The sequence below is a fragment of the Pan troglodytes genome, chromosome 7 (assembly GCF_028858775.2).
Source record: "Pan troglodytes isolate AG18354 chromosome 7, NHGRI_mPanTro3-v2.0_pri, whole genome shotgun sequence".
NCBI classification, from domain to species: domain Eukaryota; kingdom Metazoa; phylum Chordata; class Mammalia; order Primates; family Hominidae; genus Pan; species Pan troglodytes.
The window spans coordinates 46,577,458-46,598,020 of NC_072405.2; the positions used below are offsets into that span (position 1 = coordinate 46,577,458).

General features: G+C 43.2%; 1 protein-coding gene across 2 annotated transcripts in view; it reads left to right on the forward strand.

The window, feature by feature from the left end:
- The first annotated feature begins 28 nt into the window (after positions 1 to 28).
- BAG4 (BAG cochaperone 4) overlaps positions 29 to 20,563 on the forward strand; it is a 36,468-nt gene continuing 15,933 nt past the window's right edge. Inside the window, exons 1-2 of one of the 2 annotated variants that reach the window (XM_519710.8) lie at positions 29 to 553; positions 15,949 to 16,056. In XM_519710.8, the coding sequence (XP_519710.5) occupies positions 29 to 553; positions 15,949 to 16,056 (633 nt within the window). The remainder of the gene's footprint in view (positions 554 to 15,948; positions 16,057 to 20,563) is intronic. The other variant, XM_001170419.7, reaches the window with a different exon arrangement.

Below are 20,563 nucleotides of genomic sequence, written 5' to 3' on the forward strand. Positions count from 1 at the left end.
GTAGGTAAGAGGAATCTCCATTGGATAAATGGCGAGGAAACGTATACTCCCTCTTAAGGAACACGGTGTCTTCCCTCGTCTCCGGGTTCCCGAGACCTCAGAGTCACTGACCTCCGTCCCTCAGCTTTCGGGGTTCCGCAGCAGAAGGGGCGGGCCCGGGCCTGGGATTGGCTGGCGTCGTCCGACCCCCTTCGCTGCTCTCCATTCGCAATCGCCCGCGGGCGCCTGCGCGATGGGTCGGCCGTGGGGAGGGGGCGGGAAGCGCTTCAGGGCAGCGGATCCCATGTCGGCCCTGAGGCGCTCGGGCTACGGCCCCAGTGACGGTCCGTCCTACGGCCGCTACTACGGGCCTGGGGGTGGAGATGTGCCGGTACACCCACCTCCACCCTTATATCCTCTTCGCCCTGAACCTCCCCAGCCTCCCATTTCCTGGCGGGTGCGCGGGGGCGGCCCGGCGGAGACCACCTGGCTGGGAGAAGGCGGAGGAGGCGATGGCTACTATCCCTCTGGAGGCGCCTGGCCAGAGCCTGGTCGAGCCGGAGGAAGCCACCAGGTAAGCTTTGCACCCTCTGTCCTTGCGGGGAGGTGAGGGCCCTTGGGGCTGGGGTTCGTAAAGGATCGGGTTTCATACTTGTTTTCCTTATGTGGAGGAGGGTGTGTTGCGGGGGGTGTTGGAGAGACCGAGACTAAGATCAGAGGTTGGGGGGACATGCTTGTGTTCCCTTTGCCCCTCCTTTTCTGCTTCGACCCCAAAAAATATGTTTATTACCATTTAAAAAAGAAAGATCCTGCGCGGACTTGCTAAGCTTAGCAGCAGGCTGCAGATCTCTCTCCTGGGAGCGGTGCTGGGTAGGGGTGGCACGGATCTGCTGCTCCAGCTCTAGCAATTTATCCTGCGTGGCTGGCAGGCCGGCTCTCCCGGGGAAGGGAAGTGGCTGCAGCCCCCGATGCCGCTCAGGGACCCTCCCGAGGGGAAGGAACCTTTGCGAGGAGGAGGGATCTGGGCATTTAGCTGTTTGCCCCTAATGCCTTGCCTGAGATCGAATCATGAATAATCAGTGTTGTAAAGTACCTTTACGCGGATTGACTGATTTAATTTTCACGGCGACTGCAAGGTAAAATGGCATTACAGCGGCCCCTTTTTTTTTTTTCGAATAAGGAACCGGGGCTCTGCGAGGTTAACTCACTTGCCTAATACACTTGGACCTGCAACATTTTATTCTCCGTTTTCCTGCCGGACATATACTTCTGCTTTGTTAATACAGTCTTCTGGGTAGTGGGTTGTCGTTCTGCGGTGGCAGCATACCTCTGTTCGTTCAAGAATTATCCTCATTTGTTGAAAATGTAATAGTGAAATTCTCGTACATTGCTGGTGGGGATGTAAAATGGTGGAAAATAGTTTGGTAGTTCCTCAAAACAGTAAGCATTAGAATTAGTCTATGACCCAGCAAGCCCACTCCTGGCTATATACCCAAGAAAACTGATAACGTATGTTCACATAAAGCTTGTCCGCCCATGTTCATAGCATCATTATTCATAATCGCCAAAAAGTAGAAATGTCGTTTTTTGTTTTTTTTTTTTTTGAGTTGGAGTCTCGCTCTGTTGCCCAGGCTGGAGTGCAGTGGTGCCATCTCGGCTCACTGCAACCTCCGCCTCCCGGTTTAAGCGATTCTCCTGCCTCAGCCTCTCGAGTAGCTAGGATTACAGGCGCCGGCCATCACACCCGGCTAATTTTTGTATTTTTAGTACAGACGGGGTTTCGCCATGTTGGCCAGGATGGTCTTGAACTCCTGACCTCAAGTGATCCCCCTTTCCCCTGCCCCTCGGCCTCCCGAAGTGTTGGGATTACAGGCGTGAGCCACTGCGCTCGGCCCCAAATGTCATTTTATTATTTGAGTTATAAAGTGAGTGAACCTCTTGGAGCCCTGGTTCTTTATTCGAATACAGGAATGTGGTAAGGACATAACGACTGATGCATCGATAAACAAAATATGGTGTTAATATATTCATTCAATGGAGTATTATTTGACCTTAGAAAGGAATGAACTGCTGATGCGTGCTACAATGTGAATGAACCTTGAAAACATCACACTACGTGAGCTAAGTCAGTCAGAAAGACTGCATATTGTGTGATTCCATTTATATGAAATGGCCAGAGTAGGTAAATCTAGAGACAGAAAGCTTAATGGTTGCCAGAGGTTGGGGGACTGGCAGTGTAGGTGAGAATATTCTTTTTGGGATAATGAAATGTTCTAAAATCAGGGCCTGGTGAGATGGCTCACACCTGTAATCCCAGCACTTTGAGTTGCCGAGGCTGGAGGATTGCTTGAGTCCAGGAGTTCGAGACCAGCCTGGGCAACATAGTAAGACCTTGTCTCTAAAAATAAAAAAATAAAAAATAAAAAACAAAAAATAAGAAATGTTCTAAAATCAGTGGTGATGGTTGCACAACTCTGAATATACTAAAAACTACTGAATTGTACATTTTAAAAGGGTAGAGTTTATAGTATGTTGATTATATCACAGTGTAAACAATTGTATGAGAAAAACATGGAGCAGTGATAAATTATTTTTTATTTTTATTTTTTATTTTTGGGACACAGTCTTGCTCTGTCGCCCAGGCTGGAATGCAGTGGCGCAATCTCAGCTCACTGCAACCTCTGCCTCCCGGGGTCAAAGTCTCCTGCTTCAGCCTTCCTAGTAGCTGGGATTACAGGCGCCTGCCACCATGCCCAGCTAAATTTTGTATTTTAAGTAGAGACGGGGTTTTGCCGTGTGGGCCAGGTTGGTCTTGAACTCCTGATCTCAGGGTATCCTCCCGCCTTGGCCTCCAAAAGTGCTGGGATTACAGGTGTGAGCCACAGTGCCCGGCCAAGATTAATTATAAATTAAAGAAAGATCCGGGGGGGGGGGTGACATGCCTGTAATCCCAGCACTTTGGGAGTCCAAGGAAGGCGGATCACCTGAGGTCAGGAGTTCGAGACCAGCCTGGCCCACATGGCAAAACCCCGTCTCTACTAAAAATACAAAAATTAGCCGGGCATGGTGGCGGGCGCCTGTAATCCCAGCTATTCGAGAGGCTGAGGCAGGAGAATCGCTTGAACCCAGGAGGCGGAGGTTGCAGTGAGCTGAGATCACACCATTCCACTCTAGCCTGGGAGACAAGAGCGAAACTCTATCTCAAAAAAAAAAATAAAGAAAGAAAGATCCATATTTTCTCAGCCTAAATCTGGAATACGTAGGTCATGGGACTATAGAATGGTGAAATGCTTGGCCAAATTAGACCAAAAATCAGTTGAAGTGGGGAAAGAGGAGAGGACCTCTAAACTGATGACTGACTTTTGCCGGGCCTGCTGTATTATCAAAACCAAAGTCTGTTTTCTGGCATAGAGTTAGGGAGGGTTGGATAGACTAAAGAAGTTAAGATTTTAGCATTGTGTAAGGGGTTGTCAGGTGTGGTTTGAGTACATTTGTGCCCACAGGGTGGGTGATGGTGCTGAAGTAGTTGGAGATAAAGGTGGAAATGTGTAATGGGCATTTGTAAACCATTTTAATAGTTTGTACTATCTTTCAGATTGATGATTCTGAAACTTTAAAAGTATAGGATGGTAATTTTTCTGCAGCAATAGAAAACTCATACCAAAGATATGTATGTTGGCCGGGCGTGATGGCTCACGCCTGTAAACCCAGCACTTTGGGAGGCTGAGGCAGGTGGATCACCTGAGGTCAGGAGTTCGAGACCAGCCTGGTCAACATGGCGAAACCCCACCTCCACTAAAAACACAAAAATTAGCCAGGCATGGTGGCGCATGCCTGTAATCCCAGCTACTAGGGGCACTGAGGCAGGAGGATCATTTGAACCCGGGAGGCAGAAGTTGCAGTGAGCCGAGATCATGCCACTGCACCCCAGCCTGGGCAGCAAAGCAAGACTCCTTCTCAAAAAAAAAAAAAAAAAAAAAAGATATGCATGTTGTCACAGATGTTGCAATGTTTTTTCCAGATTCGTTCTTTTGACTTTTTTTATGTTTTGCATTTTTATAGTATACATCTGTCAAATTAAAAAAACAAACAGTATAGGAACCTTTTATAACCTTGCTACTCAAAAAGTGTGGTCCATGGACTAGAAGCCTCGGTGTCACTTGTGAGGTTGATAGAAATGCAAAATCTCTCCTCTTCCAGACTTACTGCTGCAATTTATTAAGATCCCCAGGTGATTCATATGCACATTAATATTTGAGAAGCATTGCTCTATAGAACTGATTATATTTAGATGATGTACTGAACTACAACACAGACTTGACTATATTAACACATTTAAGTATGACAGGGAAAAAATTAGAAATCTATCACTCCCTATTTTTTTTTTTTTTTTTTTTTTGAGACCGAGTTTCACTCTGTTACCCAGGCTGGAGTGCGGTGGCCTGATCTCGGCTCACCGCAAGCTCCGCCTCCTGGGTTCACGCCATTCTCCTGCCTCAGCCTCCCGAGTAGCTGGGATTACAGGCGCCCGCCACCACGCCCGGCCAATTTTTTTGTATTTTTAGTAGAGACGGGGTTTCACCGTGTCAGCCAGGATGGTATCGATCTCCTGACCTCGTGATCCGCCCGCCTCGGCTGGGATTACAGGCGTGAGCCACCGCGCCCAGCCTTTTTTTTTTTTAATTTTTTTTTGAGACGGAGTTTTGCTCTTTTTGCCCAGGCTGGAGCGCAATGGCGCCATCTTGGCTCACTGCAACCTCCACCTCCCAGGTTCAAGCGATTTACTGCCTCAGGCTCCCAAGTAGCTGGGATTACAGGCACCCGCCACCATGCCCGACTACTTTTGTATTTTTGGTACCCGGCCACTCCCTATGTTTTTTTAGAGTAAAACTTTAGGCTGGGTGCGGTGTCTCACGCCTGTAATCCCAGCACTTTGGGAGGCTGAGGCAGGCAGATCACCTGAGGTCAGGAGTTTGAGACCAGCCTGGCCAACGTGGTGAAACCCCGTCTCTACTAAAAATACAAAAATTAGCCAGGTGTGGTGGCTCACACCTGTAATCCCAGCTACTTGGGAGGCTGAGGCAGGAGAACCACTTGAACCTGGGAGATGGAGGTTGTAGTGAGCCGAGATCACACCACTGCACTCCAGCCTGGGCAACAGAGCAAGACCTTGTCCCAGAAAAAGAAAAACAAAAATTAGCCGGGCGTGGTGGCGGGCGCCTGTAATTGCAGCTAGTCTGAGAATTGCTCAAACCAGGGAGGCGGCGGTCGCAGTGACCGAGATCATGGCACGGAACTCCAGCCTGGGCTGCCTAGCGAGACTATCTCAAAAAAAAAGAGTTAGAGTTGAGAAACCTCTTTTGAGCTAAAGGGAGAAAAGTAACAAGTTTGGAGTTGGAGCAGAGGGGCATTGACAGCTATTGGTCTCCTTTCGTGGTGGAGTAGGAAGCTAGGTCATCTTACAGTAAGGGAAGTAGAATGGGATGCTCTGCAAAATTTATGTGGTAAATGTTTGAACCAGATTCTGGGGCAAGAGGGACAACACAGAGAAGCATTTGGAAGAGATCCAAATGAGTTTGAAAAGTTAAAAAATTATGATGGTCAGTATAGGAGCATAAGGTGATTTGTTAGTGATTATGAACCATATAGCTATACAAATAATTTATCATGTACTTTACTAATAATTTTTGTCCAATTCTTATGAAAAATATAAGCAAATCTGTAAATGGAATTTATGTAGTACGAGTGCTACTGATTCCTCTGCTGTTAGATTTGCTTGGACTGGGGTTTCAGTTTGGGGGAATGTTGGTAAGTCATTTTGGAAAATGTAATCACATATCCACTTTAAAGGAATTGACTCCAGTCTTCAGCTGGGATTATTTATTTCTCAGAAGAAAGGAAATAAATTAGTTATCTTGCATAATTTTAATCAAATTTTCTTTGGCATAGAACTTTAATTCACATTATTGTGGCTTGTGAAAACATTTTATTACCTTTGTTTTAGTTTGTATTTCATTCAAAAAATAAAAAGTTTGGAAAGAGTTAGGCACATGATAAAATTGGTAACTTAGTTTATAGAATAGAGTTCAGCTTCAGCCAGTTTCCTGTGAAACCAAATGCTATTTCATAGAATTAGTGTCATGTTGGGAGGGCCATGAGCTACAGACTTTCACTGTTACTAGGGATATTTTTAGATTTGTCCCATTTTGTCCAAAAGGAGGAAAAAAAAGACAAAGACATTATTTTTTTCCTTAAGACAATAAAATTATACTTTTTAGTGCTTCATTGAGGACATTCTTTTTTTCATTAAAAAAATTATGGCATAATTTACAAAAAGTAAATTTCACTGTCTTTAGGGTATAGTTCTGTGAGTTTTGATAAATACATACAATTACGTAACCACCACCACCACCACCACAACTGAGCTATACATACTGACCCATCTCTTTTTTTTTTTTTTTTTTTTTTTTTTTTCTTTTGAGACAGAGTCTCTCTTTGTCGCCCAGGCTGGAGTGCAGTGGCGAAATCTCGGCTCACTGCAAGCTCCGCCTCCCGGGTTCATGCCATTCTCCCACTTCAGCCTCCTGAGTAGCTGGGACCACAGGCGCCCGCCAGCAGGCCTGGCTAATTTTTTTTTGTATTTTTAGTAGAGATGGGGTTTCACCATGTTAGCCAGGATGGTCTCGATCTCCTGACCTTGTGATCCACCTGCCTCAGCCTCCCACAGTTCTGGGATTACAGGCATAAGCCACTGTGCCTGGCCACCTTTAAGCTTTTGCAAGTGTAATCAACCAGGTAAGGGTGGTAAGGGCTACTTCCCAGAACTTCTCCTGCCGACTCAAAAGTTAGATTCTTCTGAGTAAAACAGGCTCTTCACTGTTTTCAAGGTTATTCCAGTTTTCCTGTATTCTTCTATTTAATCTCAGCTGCCACAATCAGACAGACGGAAAGCATAAGGACACTTTTTTCCTTGCATCTGTACTGGAAACCTTAGCAGCAGATAGCAGTCATTCTTTTTGATGCTTAAATGATACCATATTATGTCAATGGGAATCCCTTTTTCTTGGCTTCTGATTCCTTTGGACATAATCTATTGATTTTTTTTTTCTTTTTCTTTTTGTGGAGAACAGGTTCTCACTGTATTCCCCAGGGAGGTCTCAAACTCCTGGGCTCAAGCTATCCTCCCGCCTCTGCCTCCCTAAGTGCTGGGATTACAGGCGTGAGCTACCGTGCCTGGCATGACCCATTGATTTTTGATAGCTTCCTTGATTTCTGGTACAACAAGATGTCTCAGGCTTTGTATATATTTTGTCCCAAGACACGTAATCAGCCATTCCTTAAGAACTTGATTGTATTTTTCTCCCAAGTGGAGAATTACATTTAGAAACCGTTAAGTCAGGATCTGAGCAGGAAAACAGAAACCACACTAGTTAGAATTTAATTTAGGAAATTAGCTAAACAGGTTATTGGAGTTATGAAAAGGGAAAAAGAGAACACAGAAGTAACAGAAAATAGTAAGTGGAGGAAGCAGCTACAATTCCTGGGGCTGGGGAATAAAAGGAAGAGGTTGGAGTGATTACAGCCAGGAAACTTGGAAGAATGGCCGGGCGCAGTGGCTCACGCTTGTAATCCTAGCACTTTGGGAGGCTGAGGCAGGTGGATTGCTTGAGCCCAGGAGTTCAAGACCAGCCTGGGCAACATGGCAAAATCCTGTCTCTACAAAAAATACAAAAATTAGCCAAGTGTGGTGGTGGGCCCTTGTATTCCTAGCTACTCAGGAGGCTGAGGTGGGAGGATCACCTGAGCCCAGGTGGCCGAGGGTGTGGTGAGCTGTGATTGTGCCACTGCACTCCAGTCTGGGTGACAGAGTGAGACCCTGTCTCAAATAAAATAAAATAAAATAAAATAAAAATATAAAAAGAACCTGGAAACTTGGAAGAGTGGCCAGGAGGTGGCGCCTCCTACCTGGTGCAGATACCTCTGAGGACGTTCAGGTTGGAGAGTGTTGTTGACTGACTGCTGCGTACAGGTTGAATGGCATTGCAGTGTTGACACTGACAGAAACAGCAGACAGGAAGAAGCAAGTCCACTGTCTCCTCCTCTAGCCTAGCATAGTGTGTTGGCAGAACCAGAAAGCAAGCAAGCTGGGGAGGGAGAAATGTTTGTAGACTTCCAGCCTTGCATCACAGAGCCAAGTATAGAATGCTGTGCTTGCGGCCGGGCGCAGTGGCTCACGCCTGTAATCCCAGCGCTTTGGGAGGCTGAGGTGGGCGGATCACGAGGTCAGGAGATCGAGACCATCCTGGCCAACATGGTGAAACCCTGTCTCTACTAAAAATACAAAAATTAGCTGGGCGTTGTGGCGCATGCCTGTAATCCCAGCTACTCGGGAGGCTGAGGCGGGAGAATGGTTTGAACCTGGAAGGTGGAGATTGCATTGAGCCGAGATCGCACCACTGCATTCCAGCCAGGGCAACAAGAGGGAGACTCTGTCTCAAAAAAAAAAAAAAAAGAATGCTGTGTTTGGACCTGAGGGGCAAGGGGCAATACCTTAATACTTGGTACAGAAATTACAGTTGGGTGCCTGGCATATATACTAATTGTTATTGTGTTGTCATTGCGTCTAGACCTTTCCAAAGGGCAGAATTATAAAATAAGTATTTTAAAATAGAAAAATAAATGAGTTCATACTTATATTAATTCAAATTTAACATTATAGGAATTTTAACTTCTTTGTATATTTTATATGAAAAAAATCTTGATTCCTAACTTAATTACAAATATTTGCACAGTCTAACAATAATGTATAAAATAAGTTCAAAATAATGCCAGGTTCCAGTTCTGGCATGACAGCATGAAGAATTCTGTGGACCTAGTCCCCAGTGAAACTGGTGAACATTAATTTTAAAAAACAACAAATTACAGTTTCTGGAAATGGTCCTAGGGAATATAGCAAATGAAGAAACACCTTTTTTTTTAGACAGAGTCTCGCTCTGTCACCCAGGCTGGAGTACAATGGCGCCATCTTGGCGATCTCGGCTTACTGCAACCTCCACCTCCCAGGTTCAAGCGATTCTCTTGCCTCAGCCTCCTGAGTGGCTGGGGTTACAGGTATGAGTCACCACACCCAGCTAATTTTTGTATTTTTAGTAGAGACAGGGTTTCACCATGTTGGTCAGGTTGGTCTTGAACTCCTGACCTCGTGATCCACCTGCCTTGGCCTCCCAGAGTTCTGGGATTATAGGCGTGAGCCACCGCGCCTGGCCATGAAGAAACATTTGTTCAAGAAAATCTACAAAAGTCAGTAAGAACATTGGGTCTGTGGTATTTGAACTAAAAGCTCCTCCATCCCTCCTTTTTTGCATCTAGTGAGATAGAAACTTCACTCTAGAGGGTGTAGCCAAGAACACAGGGCTCCAGCTCCATGTATTCCACCTCATAGCCTCAGTCAGAAGGTTTTCATCCTAGGAGGAGGAGTAGCGTACCAACATTTCTCATTTTGCCTCAGATGCCTGTCACTGAGGCAAAATTCTAGGTAATTGTGGCTGAGTGGTGGTGGTTCCTTTCTTTCACCCAGTCCCTACTCCTAGGATGGAGACTTGACCTTGGGCAAGGCACTGCTGAAAATACTGGGGCTCTGATCACCTTTACCCTTGCTTTTCAAGCTGAGAAGCCCTAAGTCTACAGCCTCCCTTCCCGTGGGTACTCCACTTCGTAAAGCAGGGATGCCATTCAGATAAACACACCATTGTCCCCACTCTAGCTGTAGAGAGTGGCTCAGATGTTTTATCTGGAAGCAGAAGTAGGCTGTAAAACAGGTAGCTCCTAATCTTTTCCTAAAGGAACAAAGTATGGAGAAGCTCAGGAGTGTGGAGAAAGTCAAAAAAACTGCAGAGGTTGTTGTGCAAAGCAATAGGGAATAGACTGGTTAAATTCACTGGAGATGCAGGATAAACTAGTAGGCCAGCTAGTTTGCTGGAGAGAACCAGGAAAAGAAGAAGCTAGGAGGAGCCCTTTGGTATCAGAACAACTCTCAAACACTGACCTTGGGAACTAACTGTCCCTTTAGAGGGACCCAAATTTGATCTACTCAGTCTGTGGAGCAATTTATGCCTCAGGGTGTTATTAAAACCAGTAGAGCAATCAGCTGGAAATTAGTGAAGCTTTAACAACTAGATGTGGTCAAGGAAAGATACACTCAAAGAAAGTCTTACGAAAATCTTTGTCATCCAGGATGACTGTGGGCATACCCAAGGCTGTGCTTTCTAATGAGCAATATCACATACTTCATACTTGAAGTTTGAGGGCAAACAGACTTTGCAAAAATAATCCAGCTGGTTACTAAACAAATGAGCAAATGACAGTAACAAGCCTAAGGTGGAAAAGGTGGGACCAGTAGTACTCAGAGTTGCTAAAATGTCTAGTTTCCAACAAAGAATTATGAGCTATGCAAAGACACAGGAAAGTATGACCCATACACTGGAAAAAAAGCAGGTAACAGAAACTGATTGTGAAAGTGACCAGATGTCACATTTAACAGACAAAGACTTCAAAGTAGCCATTATATATGTTCAAATAACTAAAAAACTATGATTAAAGAAGCAAAGAAAGGTGAGTGATAATGTCACGTCAAATAGGGAATATCAATAAAGAGATAGCAATTATATATTAAAAAAGAAACAAATAGAAATTCTGGAGTTGAAAAGTACAGTAACTAAAATGAAAAATTAACTAGAGGAGTTCAATAGGCTAGAACTGACAGAAGAAAGAATTCATGAATTTGAAGATAGATCAATACAGATTATGCAATATGAAGGAGAGAAGACTGATGTGTTGGAGAAATGTCAGACACCATTGAACACACCAGCATATCAGAAATGATTAATAACAAGGTTAATATAACAAAAGATACAAATATGCTCTTTTCTTCTCTCAGATTCTTTAAAAGACATTATATAAAGTAATAAGTATAACAATATAATGTTGAGTTTGTAACATTTGTAGACATAATGTGGATTACAATAAAATCACAAAAAAGGGGAAAAGGAACAGACTTATATAGGAATAGGATTCCTGTATCTCACTGGAATTAAGTTGGTATAAATCAGAAGCTGATTCTGATGAGAAGCATATTGTTAGCCTAGCTGGGTGCTGTGGCTCACGCCTGTAATCCCAGCAATTTGGGAGGCCAAGGTGGGCAGATCACAAGGTCAGGAGATCGAGACCATTCTGGCTAACATGGTGAAACCTTGTCTGTACTAAAAAAAAAAAAAAAAAAAAAAAAATTAGCCGGGCGTGGTGGCGGGCGCCTGTAGTCCCAGCTACTTGGGAGGCTGAGGCAGGAGAATGGCATGAACCCGGGAGGTGGAGCTTGCAATGAGCCGAGATCGTGCCACTGCACTCCAGCCTGGGTGATAGAGTGAGACTCCGTCTCAAAAAAAAAAAAAAAAAAAAAAAAAAGAAGAAGTGTATTGTTAGCCCAAGAGCAACTGCTAAAGAAAAAAAAATGTATAGTCATTAAGTTATAATGCTACATTTGAAAATATTCACTTAATGCAAAAGAAAGCAGTAAAGGTGGAATAAAGGACAAAAACACATGAGACATATAAAAAACAAAAAGTAAAAATAAAACATGTAAATCCAGCTATATCAATAATATTAAATGTGCATGGATTAAGCAATCTAGTCAGAAGACAGACTGGATTAAAAAAAAAACAAGATCCAATTATATGGTGTCTAAAGGTGGCACACTTAAGGTTTAAAGATACAAATAGTTTGAAAGTAAATGGATGGAAAAAGAAATATAATGCAATAAAGAAAAGATAAATGTTTGAGGTGTCAGATATGCCAGTTACCCTGTTTTGATCATTAATTACACTTTATATACATGTATCAAAATATCACATGTATCCCAAAAATATGTACTACTTTTATTAATTAAAAATTACATATATGCACATGTAAATACATATATATACATGTATACATATATATATATAAATATGCAAAAGGCAACTATGAGAAAGCTGGAGTGGCTACTTTAATATCAGCTTTTTATTTACTTTTTATTTATTTATTTGTTTATTTTTGAGATGGAGCCTTGCTCTGTCACCCAGGCTGGAGTGCAGTGGCACGATCTTGGCTCACTGCAACCTCCGCCTCCCAGGTTCAAGCAATTTTCCTGCCTCAACCTCCCAAGTAGCTAGGACTACGGGTGTGTGCCACCATGCCCGGCTAATTTTTTTTTTTTTTTTTTTTTGAGATGGAGTCTCACCCTGTTGCCCAGGCTGGAGTGCAGTGGTGCAATCTCAGTTCACTACACCTCTGCTTCCTGGGTTCAAGCAATTCTCGTGCCTCAGCCTCCTGAGTAGCTGCCCGACACCACACCCAGCTCATTTTTGTATTTTATTAGAGACGAGGTTTCACCATGTGGGCCAGGCCGGTCTTGAACGCCTGACCTCAAGTGACCCACCCACCTCGGCCTCCCAAAGTGTTGGGATTACAGACGTAAGCCACCATGCCAGGCCTGAATTGTATACTTTAAATAGGTGAATTGGATGGTAGTGAGTAAAACTTGAAAATAAGAATACCAGTTTTATGAGTAACAACTAATGGATGCAGTTTCGGTTTCTTTGCAGTTCAGCTTGTCCTTAGAGAATAAATTCCACTGAGGACGTACAGTCAAAATAACGTGAGCTAAAAGTCATTTGAAGTAATTCTTTTTTCTCTGTGGTTATGTTACCAACTTGATTGTTAGTTATTGCATTAATTGACTTTTCCTATACTGAAACAACAATTCCAGAATTTTAGTAGCTTATAATGATAAACATTTATTTCTTGCTCAGGTTCTGTGAGTCCACTCTAGTGGTTCTTCTCTAGGCCCCAGGTTCAATTCAGGTCTACCTGTGTGTCTTCTCATCCTGGGACTTCAGTTGAAAACACAGCTCCTATATAAGATAATGTAGGTCTTGTGGAGGGCATGGGAACACAAGAGGGTTGCTAGAATTTGCAGCGACTCCTAAATCCTTTGTGTGGACTGGCACACTGTCACTTTTATCCATATTTGTTTGTTTTGCATAAAAGGTTAAATTACGTTTTGTTGTTGTTGTTGTTGTTGTTGTTTTGAGACGGAGTCTCCCTCTGTTGCCCAGGCTGGAGTGCAATGGCGTGATGTAGGCTTTGCTGCAAGCTCCGCCTCCCAGGTAGCTGGGACTACAGGCGCCTGCCACCACACCTGGCTAATTTTTTGTATTTTTAGTAGAGATGGGGTTTCACCGTGTTAGCTAGGATGGTCTCTATCTCCTGACCTCGTGATCCACCTGCCTTGGCCTCCCAAAGTGCTGGGATTACAGGTGTGAGCCGCTGCACCCAGCCAAATTATGTTTTTTACTTATGTGAGTTTGTAATGACACCATCACATTCACTATCCCCCAGTTCTTCCTCATTTTGCCCCATTCCATATTTTATCTTTCCTTGTCCTCGTGACAATATCGGTTCCCAATAACACTACTGTATGTATTTATTCTATTCTACAATACACACAATATAGTTTAAAAATTAAGATAGTAATATCACTACTAATAACATTATATGAAGAGTTTAAGATATTTTAAAATTTCTTTTGCTTTTAGAAAGGTACCACTAAAGATGTCCATTCAGAAAACTGTTCAAGAATTATTTGAATTATATTCTGTGTGTGGTTATCAAGTCGGTAGGTTTTTTCTTTTTAAAGATGGGGTCTTACTCTGTTGCCCAGGCTGGAGTGCAGTAGCACAATCATAGATCATAGCTCACCATAACCTTGAATTTCTGGACTTTGCCTCTGCCTCTCACCTCTCAGCCTCCTGAGTAGCTGGGACTATAGGCACCCATCATCACGCCCACCTGACATTTTTTTTTTTTTTTTTTTGAGTAAAGACTGAGTCTCATTATTTTCCAGGCTGGTCTTGAACTCCTGGTCTCTGGCCCCAAGCAATCCTCTTGCCTCAGCTACCCAAAGTGCTGGGATTACAGATTGAGCCACTGCGCCCAGCCCAAGTTGGTGGGTTGTCTTTTTTTTTTTTTTGAGACGGAGTCTCTGCTCTGTGGCCCAGGCTGGAGTGCAGTGGCATGATCTCTGCTCACTGCAACTTCTGTCTCCTGGGTTCAAGCTATTCTCGTGCCTCAGCTTCCTGAGTAGCTGAGATTACAGGCACCCACCACCACACCCAGCTAATTTTTGTATTTTTAGTAGAGACGGGGTTTCACCGTGTTGGCCAGGCTGGTCTCGAACTCCTGACCTCAGGTGATCCACCCGCGTCAGGCCTCCCAAAGTGGTGGGATTACAGGCGTGAGCCACTGTGCCTGGCCAAGTTGGTGGTTTTTTTAAGAAGATAAAATACAGTTTGAATTCATACTGATATTTACAATTCAAATTAAGGATTATAAGGTTTTAAGTTTCATTATTCTTATATCTGTGTCTCCTATTTCCCATTGTGAAAATACTGATTCCCAACAATACCAATGTAAGTATTCATTTGCAACTATAATACCCGCATAACAGTACCAAGATAACAGTACCAACAGTGTTGATAATTATGATTACTGAAAAAAATTCAAAGTATTACTGAAAACAAAGTATTATGAAATGGATAAGTAGTGCAGTTAAGCTAATAGTGATCATCTCTCAGTTATTTCAGCTGCCAATGAATTTCTTTGTGAAATCATATTCAAAGTTTTAGAAAAAATGTCGAAGGTCCTGTTCAAGCTTAAAACTATACTTGGGCGGGCACAGTGGCTCACGCCTGTAATTCCAGCACTTTGGGAAGCCAAGCCGGGTGGATCTCCTGAGGTCAGGAGTTCAAGACGAGCCTGGCCAAAATAGTGAAACCCGGTCTCTACTAAAAGTACAAAAAATTAGCTGGGCGTGGTGGCAGGTGCCTGTAATCCCAGCTACTCGGGAGGCTGAGGCAGGAAAATTGCTTGAACCTGGGAAGCGGAGGTTGCAGTGAGCCGAGATCGTGCCATTGCACTCCAGCCTGGGCAACAAGAGCGAAACTCTGTCTCAAAAAAAAAAAAAAAAAAACCCTAAATCTATACAGTTGAAAGCAAAATAACTCATAGGATAATAAATGTATGTAATAAACCAGATAATAGGTGCTCTGAGAAGTTTTGAGTATATTTAGTCTTTTATCAAAGTTTATTGGCTTATTGCAAATCATGCATTAACTTTCTGAGTTGGAGAGAAAGGCTGATGAAATTATTGTCGTAGCTAGATTTTCTCTTTGGATTGGTAAATGTTCTGCATCAATGCCTGACACTGAGGCTGCCAGCGGAAAGCTTAGCCATAGCACAGTGTAGAATATGAAAAACTAGGGTGTGTCAAGGCAAAGAAGTTGGAGATTGAAGATGTATGTGCTTGAGCTAAACTCTAGTAGTAATGTCTTTGTGTTCCAAAGTTATTGGTAAATATAACAGTAGCAAAGAACCATTTTGTTGCACTAATTAAATTAGTAGTCTTGAGGATTAGTTATTGGAGAAGGATAGAGGTGATCTAATGTCTCTGATTTTGCTAATCATCTTGATGTAGTAGAATTCCTTTATATAGCATTTGGTGTGGTGGCATTGTCGAAACGGATAAGAACAGCTTTTTACTAGCTAATAATTGTTTTGTCATAGAGCATTTGATTTACCATGTACTGAATAATTAGCAGTTTTATAGTGGGGTCCTATTGCCTTTTTTCTTTTATTTTTTGTTTTTAAGAGACGGGGTCTCTCTTGACCATACTAGACTCAATCACCTGAGCTCAAGCGATCCACCCACCTCAGCCTCCGCAGTAGTGGGACAAGAAGCGTGTGCCACTGTGCCCAGCTTATTGCTTTTTGTCTATTGCTTTTTTTTTTTAATCCTTATAACCTGCCTCTATCAATCTATCTTAAAATGATGTGTGAATGTTATTAAGAGTGAATTTATTTTTCTTTTTTTCTTAGGAGCAGCCACCATATCCTAGCTACAATTCTAACTATTGGAATTCTACTGCGAGATCTAGGGCTCCTTACCCAAGTACATATCCTGTAAGACCAGAATTGCAAGGCCAGGTATGGTTTAAAAACAGAGACTTTCTGAACTTTTTCTTAATGAATAGATTTATTTTCAAAACCTGTGCAGATTTTAGAGCAGTGATGAGTGTGTGTTTTTTTTCTTTGCTTTAATGGGCTCCATCAATCTCATCTTAATGTTTTTAGCTCAGAGATAAGGAAATATCTAGGCAAATATACCTATAGCTTGAGGCATAATAAATTATTTTTCAGGACCCAGAAGGAACAAACATAAAATATACTTATTTTTGAAAATTTCACTGATTACAGACATTTAATTTAAAATATTTTAAAATTATAAAAAGTACAGAAAATATATACATTTTAAATCTAGCATGCAGGGCCGGGTGCAGTGGCTCACAGCTGTAATCCCAGCACTTTGGGAGACCAAGGCAGGCAGATCACCTGAGGTTAGGAGTTCAAGACCAGCCTGGCCAACATGGTGAAACTCCATCTCTACTAAAAATACAAAAATTAGCTGGGTGTGGTGGTGGGCGCCTGTACTCCCAGCTACTTGGGAGGCTGAGGCAGGAGAACCGCCTGAACCCAGGAGGCGGAGGTTGCAGTGAGCTGAGATCATACCATTACACTCCAGCCTGGGCGACGAGTGAGACTCCGTCTCAAAACAAAAAACAAACAAAAAAACCCCACGAAAATCTAGCATGCAGATTTGTCAATTTCTGTTTGCCACATTTGTTTCAGATTTTTAAGAAAGAAGTAAACCAAATACAATTGAAGCCCAATGACACTTCTTTTCATTTACTGAAATTTTATTTATTTATTTATTTGAAACAGGGTCATTTTCTGTCGCCCAGGCTGGGTGCAGCTCACTGCACCCTCCTCCTCACAGGTTCAAGTGATTCTCCTGCCTCAGCCTCCTGAGTAGCTGGGACTACAGGCACGCACCACCATACCCAGCTAATTTTTTGATTTTTTTTTTTTTTTTTGAGGTGGAGTCTTGCTCTGTCGCCAGGCTGGAGTGCAGTGGCATGATCTTGGCTCATTGCAGCCTCTGCCTCCTGGGTTCAAGTGATTCTCCTGCTTCAGCCTCCCAAGTAGCTGGGACTACAGGCATGTGCCACCACACCTAGCTAATTTTTGTATTTTTAGTAGAGATGGGGTTTCACCATGTTGGCCAGTATGGTCTCGATCTCTTGACCTGGTGATCTGCCTGCCTCGGCCTTTCAAAGTGCTGGGATTATAGGCGTGAGCCACCACGCCCGGCCAGTTTTTGGATTTTTAGTAGAGGTAGGGTTTCACCATGTTGGCCAGGCTGGTCTCAAACTCCTGACCTCAGGTGATCTGCCCACCTTGGCCTCCCAAAGTGCTGGGTTTACAAGCATGAGCCATCGTGCTCGGCCTGAAGTTATATTTATTACCCCATTTGTGTTTTTATGCCTTTACTACTTGCCTGTGTATCCATAAACTTTATATACTTTTATTTTACATGTTTTTAAACTTGAGATGTGTGATTTCATACTAACAAACACACTCCTGCAGCTTGCTTCTTTTGCTCATCGTTGGTTTTCATCTTTCTGTTATATAAATACGAGATAAGAATTTCCTTAGGGTCTGGAATTTTTGGGTTTAGGTGTGTACTTTTTTTTTTTTTGAGATAGAGTCTCACCCTGTCACCCAGGCTGGAGTGCAATAGCGCGATCTCAGCTCATCGCAACCTCCGCCTCTCAGGTTCAAATGATTCTCCGCCTCAGCCTCCCGAGTAGCTGGGGATTACAGGTGTCTGCCACCATGCCCGGCTAATTTTTGTATTTTTAGTAGAGATGGGGTTTCACCATGTTGGCCAGGCTGGTCTCGAACTCCTGACCTCGTGGTCCGCCCACTTTGGCCTCCCAAAGTGCTGGGATTACAGGCATGAGCCACCATGCCCGGCCAGGTGTGTACATTTTTATTAGATACAGCCAAATTACTTTTCAAAATGGTTGTACTAACAAAGGAGTAATTGTCATATTTGCATATTTCCATTATATTTTTTTATCTAGCCATATTACTGGGGTGTTTTTTTTTGGGGTTTTTTTTGTTTGTTTGTTTTTTGGCCGAGTCTCGCTCTGTCGCCCAGGCTGGAGTGCAGTGGCACGACCTCTGCTCACTGCAAGCTCTGCCTCCCGGGTTCATGCCATTCTCCTGCCTCAGCCTCCGGAGTAGCTGGGACTACAGGCGCCCGCCACCACGCCCAGCTAATTTTTTGTATTTTTAGTAGAGACAGGGTTTCACTGTGTTAGCCAGGATGGTCTTGATCTCCTGACCTCGTGATCCACCCGTCTCGGCCTCCCAAAGTGCTGGGATTACAGGCGTGAGCCACTGCACCTGGCTTTTGTTTGTTTTTTTGAGACAGAGTCTTGCTCTGTAGCCCAGGCTGGAGTATGGTGGCATGATGACAGCTCACTGCATCCTCGACCTCCTGGCCTCAAGTGATCTTCCCACTTCAGCCTCCTGAGTAGCTGGGACCACGGGTGCACATTACTATGCCCAGCTAATTTTTAAAATTTGTTCTGTAGAGTTAGGGTTTTGCCATGTTACCCAAGCTGGTCTCCCAATCCTGGGCTCAAGAGATCCTCCCACTTCAGCCTCCTGAGTAGCTAGGACTAAAAGTGTACATCACCATGCCTTGCTAATTTGTTTGCTTTTTTGTAGAGACAGGGTCTTGCTGTGTTGCCTAGGCTGGTTTCAAACCCCTAGCCTCAAGCTGTCCTCCCAAATTGGCCTCTCAAAGCACTGGGATTACAGGTGTGAGCCCCTGTGCCTGGCCTATAATAATCATGTATATATGAACTTAAGGATGAGGTTGATCAGAGATAATGGAATGTAAAATAAAGATCATGTTAGTACTTACCACAAACTTTGATTTTACTTGTGTCAGCCTCATCCCTGTGACTGAAATTGAGAAGTAGACATTGTTATTGCTAAATGTTACATAGTTGTGGTTTGGCCACATACTATAAAATCCACCCTTCAAAGTGTACAATTCATTTGGTTTTTAGTATATTCACAAAGTTTACCCATTATCACTGTCTAATTCTGGAACACTGTCATCACCCCGAATAGAAACCCTGAACTTGAAATGTCATTACTCCCTCCCCTCAGCTCTTGGCAACCTGTAATCTACTTTTTTATCTCTCAGGATTTTTCTAACCAGACATTTTGTATGGAATCATACAGTATGTGGCATTTTGTTTCTGGCTTCTGTCACTGTGTAATGTTTTCAAACTTCTCCATGTTCTCAGGATATACCAAATTTCATCAATTGATAGATATTTGGGTTGTCTTTCGTTTTTGTCTTTTATAAATGATGCTGCTACAACCTTCATGTACAAATTTTTATGTGGAAATATGTTTTTATTTATCTTGGGTCTATACCTAGAAATGGAATTGCTTGGTCATAGAGTAACCCTATATGTATCAATTTGAGGAACTAGCAAACGGTTTTCCAAAGGGATTGCACCATTTTATAGTCCCATCAGCAATGTATGAGGGCTCTGATTTCTCCACATCCTTACCAATACTTATTTTCCTTTAAAAAAATTATTATAGGCCGGGCGTGGTGGCTCACGCCCGTAATCCCAGCACTTTGGGAGGCCGAGGCAGGCAGATCACGAGGTCAGGAGATTGAGACCATCCTGGCTAACATGGTAAAATCCCATCTCTACTAAAAATGCAAAAAATTAGCCGGGCATGGTGGCGGGCACCTGTAGTCCCAGCTACTTGGGAGGCTGAGGCAGGAGAATGGCATGAACCCAGGAGGCAGCTTGCAGTGAGCTGAGATTGTGCCACTGCACTGCAGCCTGGGCAACAGAGCGAGACTCCGTCTCAAAAAAAAAAATTATTATAGCCATCTTAGTGGGTGCAAAGTGGTTTTGATTTGCAGTTCTCTGATGACTAATGATTTGAGCATCTTTTAGTGTGCTTATTAGCCATTTGTATATCTTGTTTGGAGAAATGTCTATTTAGATTCTTTGGGCCTGGTGCGGTGGCTCACACCTGTAATCCCAGCACTTTGGGAGGCCAAGGTGGGCAGATCACTTGAGGTATGGAGTTTGAGACCAGCCTGGCCAACATGGTGAAACCCCTTCACTACTAAAAATACAAAAATTAGCTGGGCGTGGTGGCAGGCGCTTGTAATCCCAGCTACTTGGGAGGCTGAGGCAGGAGAATTGCTTGAACCCAGGAGGCAGAGGTTACAGTGAGCCGAGATGAGATCACGCCATTGCACTCCAGTCTGCGTGACAGAGCAAGACTGTCTCAAAAAAGAAAAGATTCCTTGACCATTTTAAAATTGGGTTGTCTTTTTATTGTTGAGTTTTAAGCATTCTTTATACATTCTAGATACAAGTTTCTTATCAAATGTAGTCATTCATTGCTTAATAATGGGGATATTTTCTGAGAAATGCATCAAGAGGCAATTCTGTCATTGTGCAAACATCATAGAGTGTACTTTCACAAGTCTAGATGGTACAGCTTACTATATACCTAGGCTATATGGTATAGCCTA